The sequence below is a fragment of the Heloderma suspectum genome, chromosome 4 (genome assembly GCF_057233095.1).
Source record: "Heloderma suspectum isolate Gila_16-S chromosome 4, 16-S_ref, whole genome shotgun sequence".
In the NCBI taxonomy this organism is placed as follows: Eukaryota; Metazoa; Chordata; class Lepidosauria; order Squamata; family Helodermatidae; genus Heloderma; species Heloderma suspectum.
In genome coordinates, this window is record NC_139461.1 from 302,098,511 (window position 1) to 302,118,469 (window position 19,959).

Genomic DNA, 19,959 nt, shown 5'->3' on the forward strand with positions numbered 1-19,959 from the left:
GGGTGTGTGCATTCATGCAGAGTACAAAATCTGGTAATGGACACAGAACTCAGCGACCTGAGAATTGCAGCTCCATATTTTTAGAGTAATTCAGTGAAGGGAGCAATCCTATGCAGATAGACGGCCACCTCCGAACTCGGAGGCGACCACCTATCCAATGCATGGCAGGAGAAGCGTGGAGGGGATCCTCTCCTCTGAGCTCCTCCTGCCCTGCATTCACGGCTAGATGACCAATTTCAGCTGTCTAGCCACGGGATATCGGAGCACAGGATGGGGAGGCTGGACAACACATAGGAAGTTCGTACTAGCACTTATGAACTCCCTACCCCATTCCTGGGAACGCCCCCTTTCCCCCGCTCTGCACTGCTCTTACAAGCACGGAGTGCAGGGATGATCCGCACTGCCTACGAGGTAGAGGGTGTGTGGAGGCGGTTCTCTGGGAACCAACCAATCCTATGGCGATCTAGCCACTGTGTAGGGGCCATAGGATTGCGCCCGAAATCTCTTATGCCAGAAAGGGCTTGAACAGAACTTCTGACATGCGGGGACCCCATGGCCTCCCATGTCTTGACAGAGCTACTACCATCTTGCTGGAACCAATGCCTACAGGTCATCTCATCTCATCCCAATCCCCATACCCTTCCCTTTTTCCACTGCCTGCCAAAACTACTCCATATTCTTTTCAAAATCTGGAGCACAGAAGTAGCATGAAACAGGCAAATATATGCTAATATGCATGATTTATTCTGATTGCAGATTTTAGCACAGAATGTGGCTTATCTTGGGGCAAAGTGTGGATGTTCTATCGCAGAATGTGCTTGCCTCTGGGTGCTGAAGCACACAAGTTTATGTTTAACTCAGGGTATCAAACTGAAACGGGCTGGAGAGCCAAACTCTCCACTAAGAACATATGGATTTTGTTAAATCTGTACCATCTCGTGCTTCGCAGCTTGTCAGGCGTCTTTCATTCCATCATCTGGTCATTGATGGAAATGGATTGGGGGGAGGGGGGAATGTATGAGAATTTCGTTCTATTTGTGCAAGAGTATGGAATTTCATTTGTGCTAATGCATACTTGCGCAAATGGAATGGAATTCCATTTCATTCCATTTGCTAACGTGCCTTAAAGCAAGTATGAATTTGCGTAAATCTGCCACAAAAGTTTAAAAACAAACAAACACCAGTCTGCAGAATTTGCACTACTTGGAAAAAGCTGGTCTGCTGCAGAATCCAGAGGTCAGATTCATAGAAATCTAGACTCATTTGAATCTACTGCAGATTTCTCCAACATCCCTGCTCTCCACCCCATGATTGTCGAGGGGACATGCCCATAATCGGCCACAGAAAACTATCAAGATAACTGTCAACTCCTCATGATTTTGAAACAAAGACATCAAAATGCCCCTATAGTTCTAGCAAATTATCTTTTCCATTTCTAGCATAAATGTGATATCAAGTTTCAACATGGAATCTACAATATAAGTCTAGATTACAGGCCCAGCCCTCTAAACCCTCTTTCCACATACCGCTTCCTGCCAAAATCTCCCCACATACTGGTGCCTGCCAAAAACCTCCTGCCCACCCACCCAGCCCTATCCCTCAAATCTTGCTGCTTTATAGCTACTAAGGGCATCAATCAGCTTCCAAGCCTTGAATATGCTTGAATAATTGCCATGAAGCATGGTAGAGGAGCCATAAAGCATGCCAGGGACCCCTAAAGGGCCTAATAAGGCCCCCGATCCATATGTTTAACACCCCCTGCTTTAGGCAGTAATGTGGGAAGACTGGCAGGAGTCCACACTTGTTCAGAAAGAATGAGGAAATCTTCTAGAACTCAAACAAGGCACCCTACAGTGGTACTTCTGCAATGTTAATGGCATGCAAGTGTACACATGGCTAAGAGACCAAGCCATGAATCAGGAAGAATGTCATTCCAATCTGCCTTTTATGGACATTTTATTTTTCAAGGGATATTATGAAGAATATGTGACAAATAAAATGAATCCCTAAAAGAAAATCGCCATACACACTGCATTTTTTGAAGGAGGGCCCCTGTGCCATAAGGTGTTCAACCATGAACACAAAGGAATGCAGACACGCTATATGTGGGGTGAAATCAAAATGCAAAAGTGACAGAAAGAGAACCAAAATAAAAACAAAGATGAAACAATGGAGGAAAAAAGGGGAATACGGGCCTAGCCTGCTTGGTTAGTAAACCAAGAGAAGGTTCCTTTCAGTGTTGCTGCTGCAAGGGGGCAGGGGGGTTGCAACTTTGGATCTGCGCGCTAAACTCTGCTACCAAAAACTCATCGGCTTATATTCTAGAAGATTCTGAATTATGCTCTAAACAGGCTCAGAATCCCGCATGTAAGCCTGCATGGAGACCTCAAAGAAAGAAGGAAACAGTAAGCAGAATATCCATCTTGGCTATTACTGGCAGCCCTCATGCATCTCTCAATGTAAGGGGTTCTTTTGAAATAGAAAGAAAATGCAAGCCATTTTTTAAAATCCTCTCTTATTATTTGAAGAACTCTTTGGGAGAAAGATGCTTCTTATTCTTCCATCCACGGAGGGAACCTAATGAGCCACAGATACACATTGTCAAAGAAAGGAGGGTTGGTAGCACACCCAAGGGGAAAATTCACTGTATCGTCTTTCCAGATACTCATTCACCAGGTTTTTCTGTTTAAAAGATCATCGTAAAGCTTAACTCACATCTTCTACCAATTACTGCTTTTGCTCCCCAGAGAAGCCGGTCCTTAATATGTTCAGAGTATCTTGGCTACTCTCTGCGTACTTCATAATGATATATTCGCAGAACAAGCTGGTGCTTCTTGGTAACCTATGTATCAGATTCTGCTCTGGAAACCAGTAGGCAGCTTCAAACTGAGAAATAAATCCTCTTGTCCAATTTCCTTAATTTTCTTTTCCCAGGGAACTACCGGAGGAAGAACAGACAGCCCTAAATGTCTGGTCAGCAGTGCCTTCTGTCTAGGCTGCAGGAAACAGTAACTTGTATCCTTTCACAAGGCAAGAGGGCTCCACAAACAATGACGAAACAAGACTTTACAGAACATTCACCTCTTCTTCCCATGTCCTATAATATGTTGATATAGTAAGCTTCCTGCCAAATTGGCCTTGGGACTGCCAAATAATTAAATAAAAGTTCCTGCCAAGAAGCGACACAACTGGGCTTAGTGCCACACGGGCCAAAGATGGGTGAGTTTCTGAACCAGCAGCTCTGCTGGTGTGAAAGCTGTAGATGGGAAAGATGAGAAAATAGACTACGGCTAGGTGATGGCTACTACAGAATGGAAGACAATGCCAGAAAGCTACTAGGTGGGCCATATAATCTGAGCAAATAACTGAGCATGCTGTGCTAAGTGAGAAAGCTGCTTCTGAATCAGAGGGGAGAGTAGGGTATTTAGAAAGCACACCACCGGACTCCAAAAACATTCCGAAATATGAATGGTAATGTATTACCTGTTTCTACAATGTAACAAATGTAGTTGTAATATTTAGATCTGTGTGTGTGACACATTGCTATTAATCTTGGCTTCAGACTGAAGTTCCATAAAGAACTCTGAGTCCGTGTGCTAAAGTGTAAGAGGGGTAAGAATGTACATTAATGTGGTTTCTGCTTGCCATGAGAACACCATGCTTGTAACGAGCTAGCATACAGAGAGGGAGGAATCATAGACACTGCCAAATCCACAGTGGCCCACGAAGTCACTCGCAACATTTGCCATAGAGAGTATTCCTCACTCCTCTGACAAGCATGAACCTGGGAAACAGGGGTGGGGGTGGGGTGTCATCTCTGACCTCATACTGTACTTCTGAGCGCCACTAAAGCACAGTACACCTGCAAGAATTAATTCCCTCCCTCTTCCTGAACTTGATGCTGACAAAGGGGGCAGGTGATTGATTCTCCCTCCCCTCGCACTCTGCTTTGGAGCTGTTCCAAGCATCTCTGAATCTCAGTGTGATGTCAGAAGACCATTCCCCTCCCGCAACTCAGAGGTGATCAGAGTTGTGGCAATCACAGATTTCAGCTCACAACCAAAGCCACCCAAAATTTGTAGACTCCCACTATGCTTCCTTGGTTCACTACAATACAGTTGACATTAGAGAGACATTTATGGAGACACATTTTGACCACTTTCAGATGAAACGGCCTTCCTATCTAAACATTATCCTAGTCCTTGCTGCCTAGAGTTTCTGGTTGAAGTGTTAATTTTCCAATAAATAATGAATGAGGAAAGTAAAGGCAGGAAGGAAACGACAAGACCCCACTGCAAAGTTATTTGAGAGACCACAGTAAGACACACAGAAAAACTCCCTGAGGGTCCCTCTAATCTTTAACTGCAGAGCTATGGATTATTCCTGGGTGCTTAACATGTTTGAACCAACAAATAAAGTAACTTCCTTAAGCAAATATATAAAACTCTTTAAATCCAGGATAAAGCAATTTAGATAAATGAGTGAGCAATGAAAAACATTTTTGTCGAACTCTTCAATAGCCAATAGCAGCACCACACTCTGCTATGGAAAACATAATCTAGACATAGACAGTGGAGCATTTTGGCTTTTCGACACTTATTTATTTATTTTTATTTATTTATTATTGCATTTATATCCCGCCTTTATTCCTCTTGCAAGGAACCCAAGGCGGCTTACATTATCCTCCTCCTCTCCATTTTATCCTCACAACAACAACCCTGTGAGGTAGGTTGGGCTGAGAGTGTGTGACTGGCCCAAAGTCACCCAGTGAGCTTCCATGGCCGAGTGGGGACTAGAACCCAGATCTCCCAGCTCCCAGTCCAACACTCTTGCCACTACACCATACTGGCTCTCGTACTTACAGACTGACAATAGCCCACAACGTTCTCCTCACAATCCTGCAAACCAGAATACATTGCCTTGTTTGCTGCAGGGACAGCGTCTTTTTCCTCAACCCCAAAAAGATACCATATTGCTGATGTTTTCAAAACTGGTAGCTGTGAGCTTCCCCAGTTAAAAACAAATAAAACCCAGTCTATGAGTTCATATGTAACTCAAGGACAGTTCCTACATCCTTTTCCATTATTATATGACTTTGGGGTAGTTACCTTAGTGCTGAGCGTAGTGCTGAGCACAAAACTCATTTTTCACTAGGCCCAACTGTCCCATCACAATGTAGTTCTACAAAATAAGGCTTGCTAAGTTTTTGGTGCTGGAGCAGTATGACATAAGTACAGAACAGGCCCCAAGTAGGTTGCCAACTTTTCAAATGACCCATGAAGATGAACATCATGCTCAACATGATCACCTATTAATTGCTGCAGATCTCCTTTCCTCTTAAACTGCAGGAAGCCCAGGGTTCCAGAAGGCACTTATAAGCACGCCAGTTTTCTTCTAGGGAGCTTTCTGTGCTTGTAACAACTGCATAACAAAGGATATTCAGCAAGTAACATTTTCCCCTATTACTGTCTCTGCAGGCCAGGAAAAGCTCCAAATGCTATATTTTTGTTTGTTATGTAATTGTTAAAAGTATAGCAGTCACCCCAGAAAAACATCAGCAACACTACCAGTGTCTTTGAGAAGGCTGGTCCTGTGCCAACCTGGAGGAAACTTCTGTAGAACTCAAGGTCTGGTCCAGGTTAAATCCTTTCATCAGCTATCTACAAATCACCTCACCTTGGAGAAATTAAATAATCAATACAGACATGGGTTTATTGTACTAGCTGGAAGAGGGTAAATGGTGTTGAGACCGTGCCTCCTAGCCCAATCAAAATCCACACTGAGAGGGATCAGTAAGGAATCTGTTCCTCCTAAAAAAAACAGTCTGCACTCCCAAGGAAGCCCACCACACACTTACGTTAAATCAAAAACACCCATCCTTTCAACTTTAGGGACACTGTACCTTCTGCAGAACAGAAAGGAGGGAACTTCAACACCTGTGGTAACTTGATAAATTACACCTGCCCCAAACCCTTCATCTATGCACCTATTAAAGGCACACTGATATTGAAAATCTGGCCAGCACTACAGAAAGTGATTGTGTATGGTGTAAGGGCATTCTGGTTGGGACATGAACATAAGATGGGCTCTGCTTGATCACATCAAAAGTCAACCCAGACCTGCTTCCTACAATGGCCAACCACCATGATTAATAACTAAGCCAATCGACAGAGATTTACCAACATTTAGAAATGCTGGATGTTGTTCATTCTATAAACACTGTGGGGATTGATCTTTGCATGTGTGAACTCCACTGTCACATCCGTCATGTTTTTCTCCCATACTCACAGGCAAAGTACTGCCAAGGCTCATATGTAAGTCCGAAATCAGTTGATCGCTCAAGTACCCACAAGTCTGGACGAGGGGAGTTTGCAAACTTGATCAGAACATAAGCCACGTGGAAGAGCTGTGAGAAGAAGAGAGAGAGAGAAAAAAAGATTAATGTAGGCCGCAGCTAAAAAGCAATGCCTAAATTGCGAAGCAAAAGCCTCTCCTCCTGCAAGAATTGATTTGTTACAGACCAGCCTTTCCCAAACTAGCGCCCTCCAGGCGCAATGGACTACACCTCCCATCATCTTCTATACAGCATGCTGCCTGGGGATGATGGGGTCTGTACTCCAACACATCTGGAGGGTGCCCAGTTGGGGAAGGCAGTTATAGAGACACTGGGCAGCACTTTGGATATGTGAAGACACTCTTGTCAAGGTTTTATTCTAATACTAATAAGAAATCAAAGCTAGATTGTATGGCTCAGTCTTCCTTCCCCTCCCATGCTCCATTTCTCAGACATTTTGCTAGATTTGTTTGAATTTTCATTACATGAAGCTGGGGGTGAGGGAGGGGATTAAAATGAATGTTGCACACAGCACTTAATATACTGCTATATTATCCAGCAATGCCCTGCCCCATGGCAAAGACCCTTCTCATGTCTTTTCATGAATAATTTCCATTCAGCAAAGGTTCTTTCTAATGCTAATTGAAAGCCTCCTGTTAGCAGGTTTAGCTCCTTCTTCTTGTCAACGGTGTACCACAGGATAGCGATGAATAGCTTCTAATTTGCCCCTTGAATATTCTCTCTAAATTGCTCCAATATCAGTTTATCTTCCTGCAGAGGAAAGGGGAGAGAGTCCTTAATTGCTCATTTCACCCCAATTTTTTTCTTTTCTAATTTTAAAAGCACTACGCTGATTTGGATCATAGTTTAGATTTACAAGAATGAGCCTAGCCTTCCACCCAGACTCATTCACTCCCCCTCCTCCTCTGGCTCAGTTTGAAAGCTTTGGCTTCTGTTTTAGATGAACCACAGTTTGCTGTGTCATCCAAAGTATGACACAGCAAAGTAATCATCTTAACATGATTAGTGGAGACCAGACTACTTCAAACCATAGTTTATTGCGCTGGGTTGTTTTCATAAAAGTAGCGAAGGTGAACCACAATTTAAGATTCAGAATTAGCACAGATTTAGTGAAGATTAACTACACTAAGGTGCAGTTAACTTAAAACTGAAGTAGAGGCACATGACAGCCTGGGGGCAGCCTAAGCCACTATTTCAACATTAAAAAAGAAAGTAAATAATGGGAAGAAGCCATGATGAGAGCCAGTGTGGTACAGTGGTGAGAGTGTTGGACTCAGAGTTGGGAGATCCAGGTTCTAGTCCCTACTCGGCCGTGGAAGCTCACCGGGTGACTTTGGGCCAGTCACAGACTCTCAGCTCAACCTACCTCACAGGGTTATTGTTGTGAGGATAAAATGGAGAGGAGGAGGACCTTGGGTTCCTTGCAGGAAAAAAGGCGGGATATAAATGAAATAAATAAATAAATAAAGCCTTCCCCATAGGAAGAGAAACTGGCACTGGGGCAATTTACACATGCTGTTAATTACTAATCTTCAGGTATAAATACAAAGGACTAAACCTGCAAAGAGGAGTTTTTCAACATAAAAGGAACAGGAGCCTTGAAAATCCTAAACAGCCCCTTGCCTGTCCACACAGCAAGGTTGGTGCTGAAATTGTATTTTATCATGTAGCAATTTGTTGTCGTTGTCATAAATCAGGTCTGAAATGGCACAGAAGAAATATTTTAAAAATACTGGAATGCAAAGGGCAAATAGAGAAAGGGGCTGGTACAGAAGCACCCCTAGTATGGATTCAATTATATTGAAGTGAGGGAACAAGCAGAAGCCCCAACTCAGGAGACCTCACCTCCACTTGCGGCTGTAGGGAGCAATTCCCTACACAACTAGATTTGCACACTAGGAGAACTGGTCTTACAACAAACCATTCTCTAGTGTAGTTAATTCTATACCAAGCCAGCCACATGGCTAGGAAAGAATCTATGATGTGAAATACACAGCCCGTCAGTGTCATAGACCAGGGTAACAAGTAGCTTCTGATAAGAACTCCTTAGCATTCAGCTTAAGCTGCTCTCAATTAGTTGAAACACTGATTTATGCAACCATGTCCTTGCCAAGACTGAAATAAATGTACAGCTTAAAAATGTCAGCACTAGGAAAAAACAAACTCAGCAACAGAATTTCCCTTCACGAGCTGGCACCAGTTCTCTCCAAAAATCCTCACTTTATCATCCTGCCAAAAAGTGATATTTAAAGGCAGGAAAAAATATTTTATCAGTAAGAATGCTTAAAAATCAACACACACAGGAAATTTAGTGCTTAAAAAAGTGCATGCTTTCAAGTCTTCGAGACAGCAAACTAAGCTGTGTGTATGACTAGAAGAAATTACTTTTCTATGCCATACAATCCTAAGGTTCTTGACCCCAAGCCAAGACACGTTCCCAGTTACAGCACTTATGCTCCATTTTTAATTTACATTCTTCTTTGTTTCTGGGGTAAATGCACAGAGAAGCCTAACTATGACCAGTGCAGACGTAACATTGTTCAAGCTCCTAACCATAGTTTAGAGAGCGGGGAATGTTCCATAGGCTCATGTGCTCCTCTCCCTTCCTCTCTCTTGTATGAATTCCCTCTTTGCTGAGCGAGCCATGGCTAATGTTACGTCTGACAGGAGCAGTTTTGCAAGCTGGTTTGAAACAACCATGGTAAGCAAAATGTCAATGCAGATGTAATGCTAACCATGGTTAGCTCTAAACATGAAAGTGAGGGGAGAATCTTCACAAAAAAGGGAGGAGTACACAAGCCCACAGGGAAACCTCCCAACCTCCTAGCCATAGTTAGGAAATCAAGGTGTATTAGGTCTGCTTTATAATTTACCTATAGAAGAGTGATAAAATTCTACATTTAAAAAAATTATGAAAAAAGCAAATACAATTATGTGGGGAGGCGGGGTGCTCCAGTCCTGCTATTTGTTCCGAACCAGTTATTTATGCCTTAGCAGAATTTGGAATGAATGGCTTGCCAAGGCAAACCATGGGAGCAGAAGGAGAATACATGAATAGGATTTCTATGGATAAAGCAATATGACACAAGATCATTAGGAAGCTACCCTATACCAGGTTAGACCATTTATCCACCTAGCCTAATACTGGCTACTCTGACAAAGCAGCAGCTCTCTCAGATCTCAAACAGAGGTCTTTCACATCACTGTTAACAGGTCACTTTTAAATGGAGATGCCAGGGATTAAACCTGTGACCTTCTGCATGCAACGCATGTGCTCTGCCACAGAGCTGTAGTCCCTCCCCACTAGGGATAAACAAGTAGCTTTGTGGTATTAGGAGTATGATTCTGAAGGCTAAACACCAGAATTTTCACAGACACTTGTTGCGGGTTTCCAAACATGTATCTATGCCACTTCCAAACAAGCACCCACACACACAAACACCAAAAAAGTTATATTGCGGGCAAAGTTATATCAGGTGGTAATCTCAGTTTCAATTTTATCGTATTAAGCAAGTTTCTAATACATATGACTATGAACTAGCTTTGAAAGCGTGTGAGCAATGGTCAAATATCCAGAAAAGCGGGGAGGGGTATCTATGGGATTTCCAATTGTCAGAGGGTGGAACCTCAGAGCTCTGGAAAGCATTGTGCAATTCCTATTGATTAGCAGAAATAGGTGGTGTAAAAGAAGCAAATAGATGCAGCTTTGCTTCATTTATATGGGTTGCAATTTGTATTGCCATGACACAGAATTTTTATTCTCCCCTGCCCCCTTTTTAAGTGCAGGATGCACATGAGCCCTACATAAATCAACAAAAATGAAGGCTACCATTTGCCTTTGTTTCCAAATGAAGCTGTACACAATAGCTAGCCCTGCCACATGCAGTTATGCACTTAGTCACATTATGGTCATTCCCCAGCCCTGAATGTTCCATACAGAAATTGGTGTTTTCTGCAGAGATCCACAAAACAGAAACTTAATACAAAAATCATCTTCCCCCATCAAAGCTTAAAACATTCCTACAACAAATTAGCCACTAAGGACTTAGGTTCTCGGGGGCCTTGGAAATTCAAGTTTGAATCTCAAAAACACTGCAGGGTTCTGCAGCTCATCACAGAGGTAACACTTCTTCCTTACTTTTGTCCACAAGACTGCTGTAAGCCCATCATCTTATGAAAACAGACGGGTGCCAACAGTACTATTTAGTTTCATCTACCATCTTATTAGCTGAACCTCCCAGGCCAGATTCTATGATCAGCTGCTTTCCCTTAGGACTCAGTTCTCACTGGTTTACATCTGTTTCTTGGCAATGAAATCATTGCTAAATACCAGCCCACTAAGTTATGCACTCTCTTGCATTATAAATGCTTCACTCTTTGGGGAACAAGAAAATCCCTGCCAAAACTTTTCATGGCTTCTGGTGTGATGGGATTCACCATTCCCTTTTCAAGTTTCCCACAAAATCCACTGAGCTAAGAGAAAATTATATCCAACTTGGCACTCAGTAATATCTGAGGCTTTGATCAGGGTGGTCTTTCTTGGGTGACAATTACATGGCAAGGCCGTGTCAAAAGACAAAGACGTTTTCTCAAGATCATTTAATACAGATTAGTTATCCTTCAACATGTTTCAACCACCCTTTAGTAACTAAAGTTTAGTCCATATAATCAAGCATGTTATAGAGAGTGATAAAAAGGTGGAATTTCTCCTGCTTTCCCAACAGGACTTAAAGGGGATTCTAATTAGCATTGCAAGAACAGTCCAGAACATAAGCAGAATACGTATTGCTGTTGTTATCCAGTAAACATAACAACCACTCTGACTACCACTAAAAATAATGACGTGCAAACCAATAGCTATACAGGATTGTGACAATATTTCTTATAAACAAACAGTGAAAGAGTAGAAAAACCATCCTTTTACCATGTTTTCTTCAGCCTGTTTTATGAAAAAACAGGTGGATACAGCATGCACATAAGAACAGCAATGCTGGATCAGACCAAGAGTCTAAGGAATACAACTTTCCTATCAGTTTAGACACTGTTCTCCCCAGTAAAGAAGCAAATTTCTGGAAATTTTGAATCCATGGATGGGGAGGAGAAACAGTTGTTGTTTTTATAATAAAAATAAGGGGGGGATCTGAAATATATGTAATATTTATATTCTTCTCAGTCCTAAACTTATTTTAAAGACATAAAAGGCAATGAGTATAATTTAGCCATATACTCTTTTTCTATTTATTAAATTTAAAAGCATAACGTGCCTTAGTTTTATTCAAAGATTATGGTGTGAGGAAGGGCCATAGCTCAGTGACAGAGCACATGCTTTGCATGAAGCAGATTTCCAGCATCTCCAGGCAGGGCTGGAAAAGGACCTGTCTGAAACCTGGAAAGCCGTTGGCAGTCAATGTAGGCCAGGGCTAGGCAACCTGGAGCACTCCAGATAACTGAAACTCCCATCATTCCCAGCTACCATGGCCAATGGTCAGGGACTGTGCGAGCTGTAGTCCAAAACATCTGGAGGCACCAGGTTGCCTTGCCCTGATGTAGGCAATACTGAGAAAGATGGACTAATGGTCTGCCTTGGTAAAAGGCAGCTTACTATCTACAAATATCCCCAGTGTTACAGATGGAACAGCAAGCCGCTACACCCTGAAGGACCAAACACATCTTGGTTTTTGCCAGTTCAGAAAACAAGGGAGGAAACAGAATTTAAAACAGAAACTATCAACATCGTAGTAAGCAAGAGGTGTTGTTTTTTTCATTACTTGGGCTTAGAAATAGCCTCCTCTCCAGTTGGCATTATCCAGAAATAAACAAAATAGTACAACTAAGCCTGCAATTGGCCATGCTGGCTCAAGATGATGGGAGTTGTAGTCCAACACATATGGAGGGCACCAGGTTGGGGAAAGCTGGTCTACAGTATACAGGTAATGTAATTACTTAATAGTGTAGATGGTCTTCCTAGTTATTAGAAACCATTTTGAGGAGTAAAGTGCAGCTAAAACCATGCTTTAAAATGTCACACTGGAAGATGTTTCAACAATTCTTGTTTCTTACTGTCATCCCCGTTGTTTGGGGAGAAACCATAGCGCAGAAGTTTGCATGCAGAAGGTTCTAGGTTCAGATTCTGTCATCTTCAGCTCAAAGGATCAAGTAGCAGGGACTGGAAAGAGCTTGGCCTGAGACCCTGACAACCTACATCCAGTCAAGAGTAGATAATATTGGGTTAGATGAACCAATGGTCTGACTCAGTAAGGATTGTACCTAGATCCTCTTCTTCATCCACCTCATCCTCATCAAACCTTCCTCCCCCCCCCCCATCTCGCTTCTTCTGCTCTGTCCACATGGGCCATTCTCACTAAATGTAAAAAATGTGCAGAAATCTTTTAGTATTTATGATCTGGTGGGCACCCTGCTGCATCCGATGGCAGCAAGGGGAGAATGGAGACAGAACCTTGAACTATGCAGAATGAACTCTGTGTTTCTTTCACATCCTGCAGAAGACACATGGGGGGGAAAAGCCAGGATGCCTGTTATCAAGTGAGCTTATGTTGAGAAAATTCACATGTTTACAGTGGTTTTGTGCAGTAGCTCTATAAATAGAGAGAACTGGCAAGAAAAATGGGCTCTTACATGCCAGATTTAGTGTATTTCTGCTTTTCTGCCCAACCACTTATATAGCAAGAAAGAAGCTGCCGTTTTGTTTTCCCCGGAAACTTTATTTAGCTCATATTTTCATTCAAATAAATGAAATCCTCTATATCCCTAGAGATTCAGCCAAACATTTTCCCAACAGAGAGGAGGGTGGAGGATAGCTGCTCATCCATGCAGAATTCATCAACATGTCTGGCTCCAGCCTCAAAGTACCAAATGAGAGTCAACTGATTTTGAACAGGAATTGTTCAGCTGCTTAACCCTTTCCCCTCTGGTCAATTTTCCTTTCAAAACTGTCCTCCCCCTATGGGGGAAAGCAGCCAGGAGGGCTGTACCAAACAGAAAAAAGTGGGGGGGAAAGGGTTAAAGAGTCCCTTTGCCAGCATTCCTCCATGCCTGATTGATCGCAGCCTCCACTGGCTACTTTTCATTAAAACAGCAGGAACACTGAAAGACTGTTGCACATGTCACCCATGTAAAATCTGATTTGGACCTCAGCTCCACATCTGCAATATGGTAATAGTAATGTTAACCTGTCTTACAGACTTGTTGTAAGGAATATTAAGATAATGCACATGAAGGATTTGAACATCGTAAAGTGCTTTACAAATTATAAATATTGTAGTTGATGATGACGACGACACCAATGAATGTCAGGTAATGAATGCTTATCAATGGGATCTTCTCAAACTGGGGAGAAGTAACAAGCGAGGTAGCGCAGGGCTCAGTCCTGAGCCCAGCGCTCTTCAACATTTTTATTAATGACTTGGAGGAGGAGGTGCAGGGAATGCTGATCAAATTTTCAGATGACACAAAATTGGGTGGGATAGCTAATACCTTGGAAGACAGAAACAAAATTCAAAGTGATCTTGATAGACTGGAGCCCTGGGCAGAAAACAACAGAATGACATTTAATAGGGATAAATGCCAAGTTCTGCACCTAGGAAAACGAAACCAAATGCACAGTTACAAGATGGGGGATACGTGGCTCAACAATACTACAAGTGAGAAGGATCTTGGAATTGTTGTCGATCACAAGCTGAATATGAGCCAACAACGTGATGTGGCTGCAAAAAAGGCAAATGCTCTTTTGGGCTGCATTCATAGAAGCATAGCTTCCAAATCCCGGAAGTACTAGTTCCCCTCTACTCAGCACTGGTTAGGCCTCATCTGGAGTACTGTGTCCAGTTCTGGGCACTGCATTTTAAGAAGGATACAGACATGCTGGAGAGGATTCAGAGCAGGGCAACGAAGATGATCAGGGGACTGGAAACAAAGCCCTATGAAGAGAGACTGAAAGAACAGGGCATGTTTAGCCTTGAGAAGAGAAGACTGAGGGGATATGATAGCATTCTTCAAGTATCTGAAAGGTTGTCACAGAGAAGAAGGCCAGGATCTCTTCTCAATCATCCCAGAATACAAGACACAGAAGAATGGGTTCAAGTTGCAGGAAGCCAGATTCCGGCTGAACATCAGGAAAAACGTCCTGATAGTGAGAGCCATATGACAATGGAACCAATTACCTAGAGATGTGGTGGGCTCTCCCACACTGGAGGCATTCAAGACGAGGCTGGACAGCCATCTGCCAGGGATCCTCTCACCTGGATTCCTGCATTGAGCAGGGGGTTGGACTCAATGGTCTTATAGGCCCCTCCCAACCCTACTATTCTATGATTCTATGAGTGTAGGCAGGATGAACATTTTATTTTTTAGATCATGCAAGGCAAATTAGAGTTATCTCAGAAAGGAGGTCTGTGGGCAGAGAAGAAGCCCATTGCCAGAGGCCTCCTCATTGCAGCTGTGGAATTCACCACCACCATCACTCCTCCACTATGGGTGCTTTGATGGCAGAAAAGGGGTGGGGGTCAGAGACATGTTGGGCCAGGTCATGGGGGGGCTGTGGATCTGCTGGACCCAAAGCCCCCTTCTTCCTCTGGAACACTCCCTAAAAGGGGGGGGGACCTACGCCAGCCCTGGAACTAGAGTAGTGAATTTCCCTCCCACTGGAGGCAATAACGTAACATTTTAACAGCAACAACAAAATTCACGTAAAAAAGATGAGAGGAGGAGGCGGAAAGAGCCACTCCACTGCCCCTTCTACCCTGGCTGACAGAGGCATAGGAAGTAGTGGTTCCTCCAGCATGGATTCTCCCCCTCCCCACAGCACCTTAGGATTCTCTGCTATTTTCTAAGTCTCTAGATCTCACGAAAGTTCATTATAATCACAGCTATCATTACTTCCTTTTATTTTGTTGTGTACTGCAGCTTCTTTGAACATCTCTTTGCACGTATATAAGTATGAATCTCTACTTAGGTAAATTCCAAATTATTATTTTTTCAGTTGCATCCATCCAGATTCAAGCATGAGTGGTAATGTCAACCCAGTAGGAGAAATTACATAGTTTGGGGAAGTGTACATTGGTAAAGGGGCTAAAAATTAAGGAGATAGCAGAACTCTCTTTTATCTAAAGTATCAAAAAGTTGTTGCTTTGGAGCTATTAGAACAAGCGTTTTCTGGGTATTCACTTTTGCAGGCATGGTTCTTTGTAATTTCTGTAGTTATGTCAATTTCTTGTCAGTGGCTTGTAGATTTCATTACAATTGTGTTGCTAGCTTATCTCAGAGCCCCTACACAACCCCACCTCTGTCTTGCTTTGACTGTTTTCCTTCTACTTGATTTGTTCATTCATTAGCAGATTATAATAAGGCTTACCTAGACAGCATAGTAAGAAGCAGAGACATCACCTTGCCGACAAAGGTCCGTCTAATCAAAGCTATGGTTTTCCCAGTAGTAATGTATGGCTGTGAGAGCTGTACTATAAGGAAGGCTGAGCGCCGAAGAATTGATGCTTTCGAACTGTGGTGCTGGAGAAGACTCTTACAAGTCCCCTGGACTGCAAGGAGGTCAAATCAGTCCATCCTAAAGGAAATCAACCCTGAGTGCTCATTGGAAGGACAGATACTGAAGCTGAAGCTCCAATATTTTGGCCACCTAATGCGAAGAGAAAACTCCCTGGAAAAGACCCTGATGCTGGGAAAGACTGAAGGCAAAAGGAGAAGGGGACGGCAGAGGATGAGATGGCTAGATAGCATCACGGATGCAATGAATATGAACTTGAGCACGCTCCGGGAGAGAGCGCAGGACAGGAAGGCCTGGCGTGCTATGGTCCATGGGGTCACGAAGAGTCGGACACGACTGAACGACTGAACAACAACAACAACAACAACAATAAGGCTTACAGTTGCCCAGTAAACTTGGTATTTTGAAAATTGTTTAGGGGTACAATTAATGTTTCTCATAAACAGATGATACCCCCCACCCCCCAAAAACAGATTGCAAATCAGTTCGCTGAAGGGCAGTTCATAAAGCTTTAAAACATTTCAGCTATCTTAAATAGAATTTACAATCCCTATGTAATCAACTTTTCTAAAGCACATGTAAATGCATTTTGAATAATAACATTTGGTGCAGGAGCAACCCAAACAGGCATGTGTGTACACAATACCTTTCTAGGTGCCTCATTCCCCCTACCACCAAAAAACAAAACAAAACCGGGCCTACATTCCTGAGAAGGTGAACTAGTTCTTATCTTTCTACAGTAGGTTAATTATGGAGGAATCTAGCTGGAAAGGAATACAAATCAAACCTCTCCCTTTTCATTTCCAGGAGGGATGCTCTCTGGACTATATATTATTGCTGGAACTTCACGGGGAGGACAGAAACAAGCCAGGATTTTAAAACCTGATTGAAGGTAAAGGGATGGTCAGGACCAGCTGCAACAAATATGTTCATTTTAGCCTAAAACAAAAAAAAGTACTTTGGAGCAAAAGCCACAATTTATATACATGAGTGACTGTAATAAATTATGCCATGCACATGCATTCTGTACTCTGTAATCAGTACAAAATGGCTCTTAAACTTAGCTTTGTAAAAAAATAAAAATAAAATAACAGTCTTCTTTCTGAAAAAGTTGATTTCTGAGAATAATGGGATATAACTCCTGCTCGCAGCTGAGTTTATACCCTTGTCACGCATCAGCTTTACTAAATTCCTGAGAACTGGGCATTTGGGGCTGTGAAGGTTTGAGGCCTACAGAGGCAAAGTGAAAAAAGGTCAGGATTAGAGGCTGGGGGGGGGGGGGGTGTTGGGAGGGGGTATCCCTTAGAGGTGCAGTTTCATTCCCCCAGTTAAGTTTCAGTTTCATTCCCCTAGCTAAGTTTCATTTCTTCAGGTTTGAAATAGTACTTTCAGTTTTGAGGGAGAAGGGTATATAAAGAGAGTGAGAGAGCCAGTAAGAGAGAGTTGGGGAGACTACAGCCTGAAGAGGGAGGAGGAGGAAGCAAGCTGGAGAAGTCTAAGTATAGGGAGGGTAAAGAAAATTGCATTTTGCAACTTTTATTTTCTCTTAATGTCTTTTGTATCACTCAGCTCTATTGTGTAAATAGTACCTTTAGTTGTGATCTGCTTGCTTTAATTTACCAGTAAACTGTTGTGGTTAAACCCTATGTCTAGAGTGTCAGTCACCCCACGCCTACAGCCTACACCCCACATTATTGCGAAGGGGAAATTTAAAAGTAGGAAGGTGGGACTCTTAAGGAGGCAAGAGATCTTTAAAGAGTTGCTCAGGGGGTCCAGGTCATAAGGGGAACCCTGACTGGGGCACAAGAAATTTTTCCATACTGAAGCGGTGCTTGTGAAGGAGGGAAGACATAAAGCATTTTGCTACAGACAGCTAGTACAAAGCATATGAAATCATCAAAAATTGCTCTAGAAAATAATACATAATGGAACTTTCCAGAACCATGATTTGTTTATTTTAGAGGGGATACAACCTGGTTAGACAGGACAAGACAGAAATCCAAATAAAAGAGCCAGGAGGTAGAAAAACACTGCCCGACCAATGAAACAACATCTCAAGATTTGTGGACTCATCAGTTCACATCAGTTCTGAACAGCAGCAATCACTGCCTCCAGCAAAACCTTTTGGAGGATGTCAGAAACCAGTATTGTTTGCTTAGTTTACTTGAGAACACTAGGGGTTTTTTTTTAGCATGCTGCTCGGCAGGGGCAGATTGGTGCCATCTAGGCTCAGCTGGCAGAGCCTGGATGGGCATTAAGTAGTTCCACGCAAGTAGGAACTCCTGTCTCCTAGGTTACTTAGTGAAGTGTTTGATGTTTAGCTTTTCAATCAGCGGACCACTGGACAGAGGGAGGCGATGTGCATAAAGCAGCCTATTGCAGGCCTCCATTCAGGCTGCCACTTCCACATGAAGGGCCTTGCAGCAAAGACAGTTCATTGCTACTGCAGGGACAGAACAATGAAAGCCACCATTCCCTTTAGTTATGCTTATATGTTATGTACACAGGGCCCAAACACTAGCTGAAGTTACACTGCAGCAGTTTATCTGAACTAATACATAAGTTTAATGAAGAAAAGAATCCTCACTACAACACGGTGAATGAGCAGGAACTACCTGGTGAAGCTAAGGAGGTGTGGACCTGATCAACGGGCCATAAAGACTTGGATACTGCAGTCTGCTTTTAAATGAATGGATGCCCATTTTTATTTTATAAATTGGAATTTTTACTGTTGCTTTTTAAAATACTTTTTATATTGGTGTTTCAGATAACTGATTTTATTTTGATTTTCTAATTTTACCTTGTAAATGGCCTCTCAAAGCCGTATAAAAATACTTTAAATAAATACATAAAATAAATCTATCAGTACCTAAATGGGAAACCCTTGGAAGCCCCATCTAAACCACTTTAAGCTTTCTAAAAAGGGAGAATGAACTATTAGTTAAATAATAAATAAACAAACACATCCATTTAAATGTATTTATAATCTTTCACAGAGTAAGTTTCATTTATACTCCTTCACAGAACAAGTACTCTACAATCTTTACCTTTGTCCTCATAACAACCCTGTGAGGCAGGTCACTGCTGTTCTCAGTTACAGACTAGGGGACTCAGTTACAGATGTGATGTAGCGAATCCATGGCTTTAAAGGGGGCTTACACTCCAAATGAAATTGTCAACTGGAGCTTAATAGCTTTCAAAAAGAAAATTCCCCAAGACTAACTTACAGAGTACGTTAAGATCAGTTTTAATAACAGAATTGTCTGGTTCACACAGAATGATAACCCAGAGTTTTCTGAAACCCTGGGTTAAGAAAATACATGCTGCCCAATCATTCCCACTCATGTTTATCATGATGTGTGAAACAGGAACTCTGGCTTGTCAGGGAGGAGACAAGCCAGAGCTGGGGCTCAACATTTAACAAGCCAGAGTTCCTGATTCGTACAGCACGCTGAACAACCTAGAGATTGTTTAGCCACCCTTGCTTGTACCAGGAGCAATCAGGCAGCGTGCACTAGCACACTCACTCATTCACAACAACCCAGTTTTTTTAAAAACTAAAAAAGGTCTTTTTTTAAACCTGAGAGAGTGCCTTCTTCTTTACCAATCTGCCCAGTCACTGAGATCATCCGAGGGCATGTCCCTGGTGGTTCCACATAGACCCATGGCCCGGCTGAAGTTCACCAAGAAAGGAGCCTTCAGCGTGGTAGCCCCCTTCTTGTGGAATGCCCTGCCTTTGGAGGCCAGGCAGCCCCAACGTTGTGTTGCTTTTGGCACCTCCTAAAGACATTGTTATTTCGAGAGGCCTTCCTTGAGTGACCAGCTGCGGTTTATTAAGTTCAGAATCTGTTTCCTTTAAAATGTTTTAACTGTTTTAATATAGTGTTTTATTCTTTTATCTCTGCTGTTCACCACTCCGAAATCTTTTGATGTGGAGCAGTATATAAATGTTGTAAAATAAATAAATAGTTTGTTGTGATGTGTAAACTGGGCCAATAGAAAGTGTTGAGTGCATATCTCAAAAATGTTTTGTGGCATGCATGTATGTCTCAAACCAACACTCTATCAGACTCCAATACCTTACTTC

General features: G+C 42.5%; 1 protein-coding gene across 2 annotated transcripts in view; it reads right to left on the minus strand.

Annotated features, from left to right (window-relative positions):
* Positions 1-19,959, minus strand: part of LAMA5 (laminin subunit alpha 5) — a 246,893-nt gene that overhangs the window by 147,889 nt on the left and 79,045 nt on the right. For both annotated transcript variants that reach the window (XM_084854353.1, XM_084854352.1), the window contains exon 3: positions 6,289-6,406. In XM_084854353.1, the coding sequence (XP_084710479.1) occupies positions 6,289-6,406 (118 nt within the window). The remainder of the gene's footprint in view (positions 1-6,288; positions 6,407-19,959) is intronic.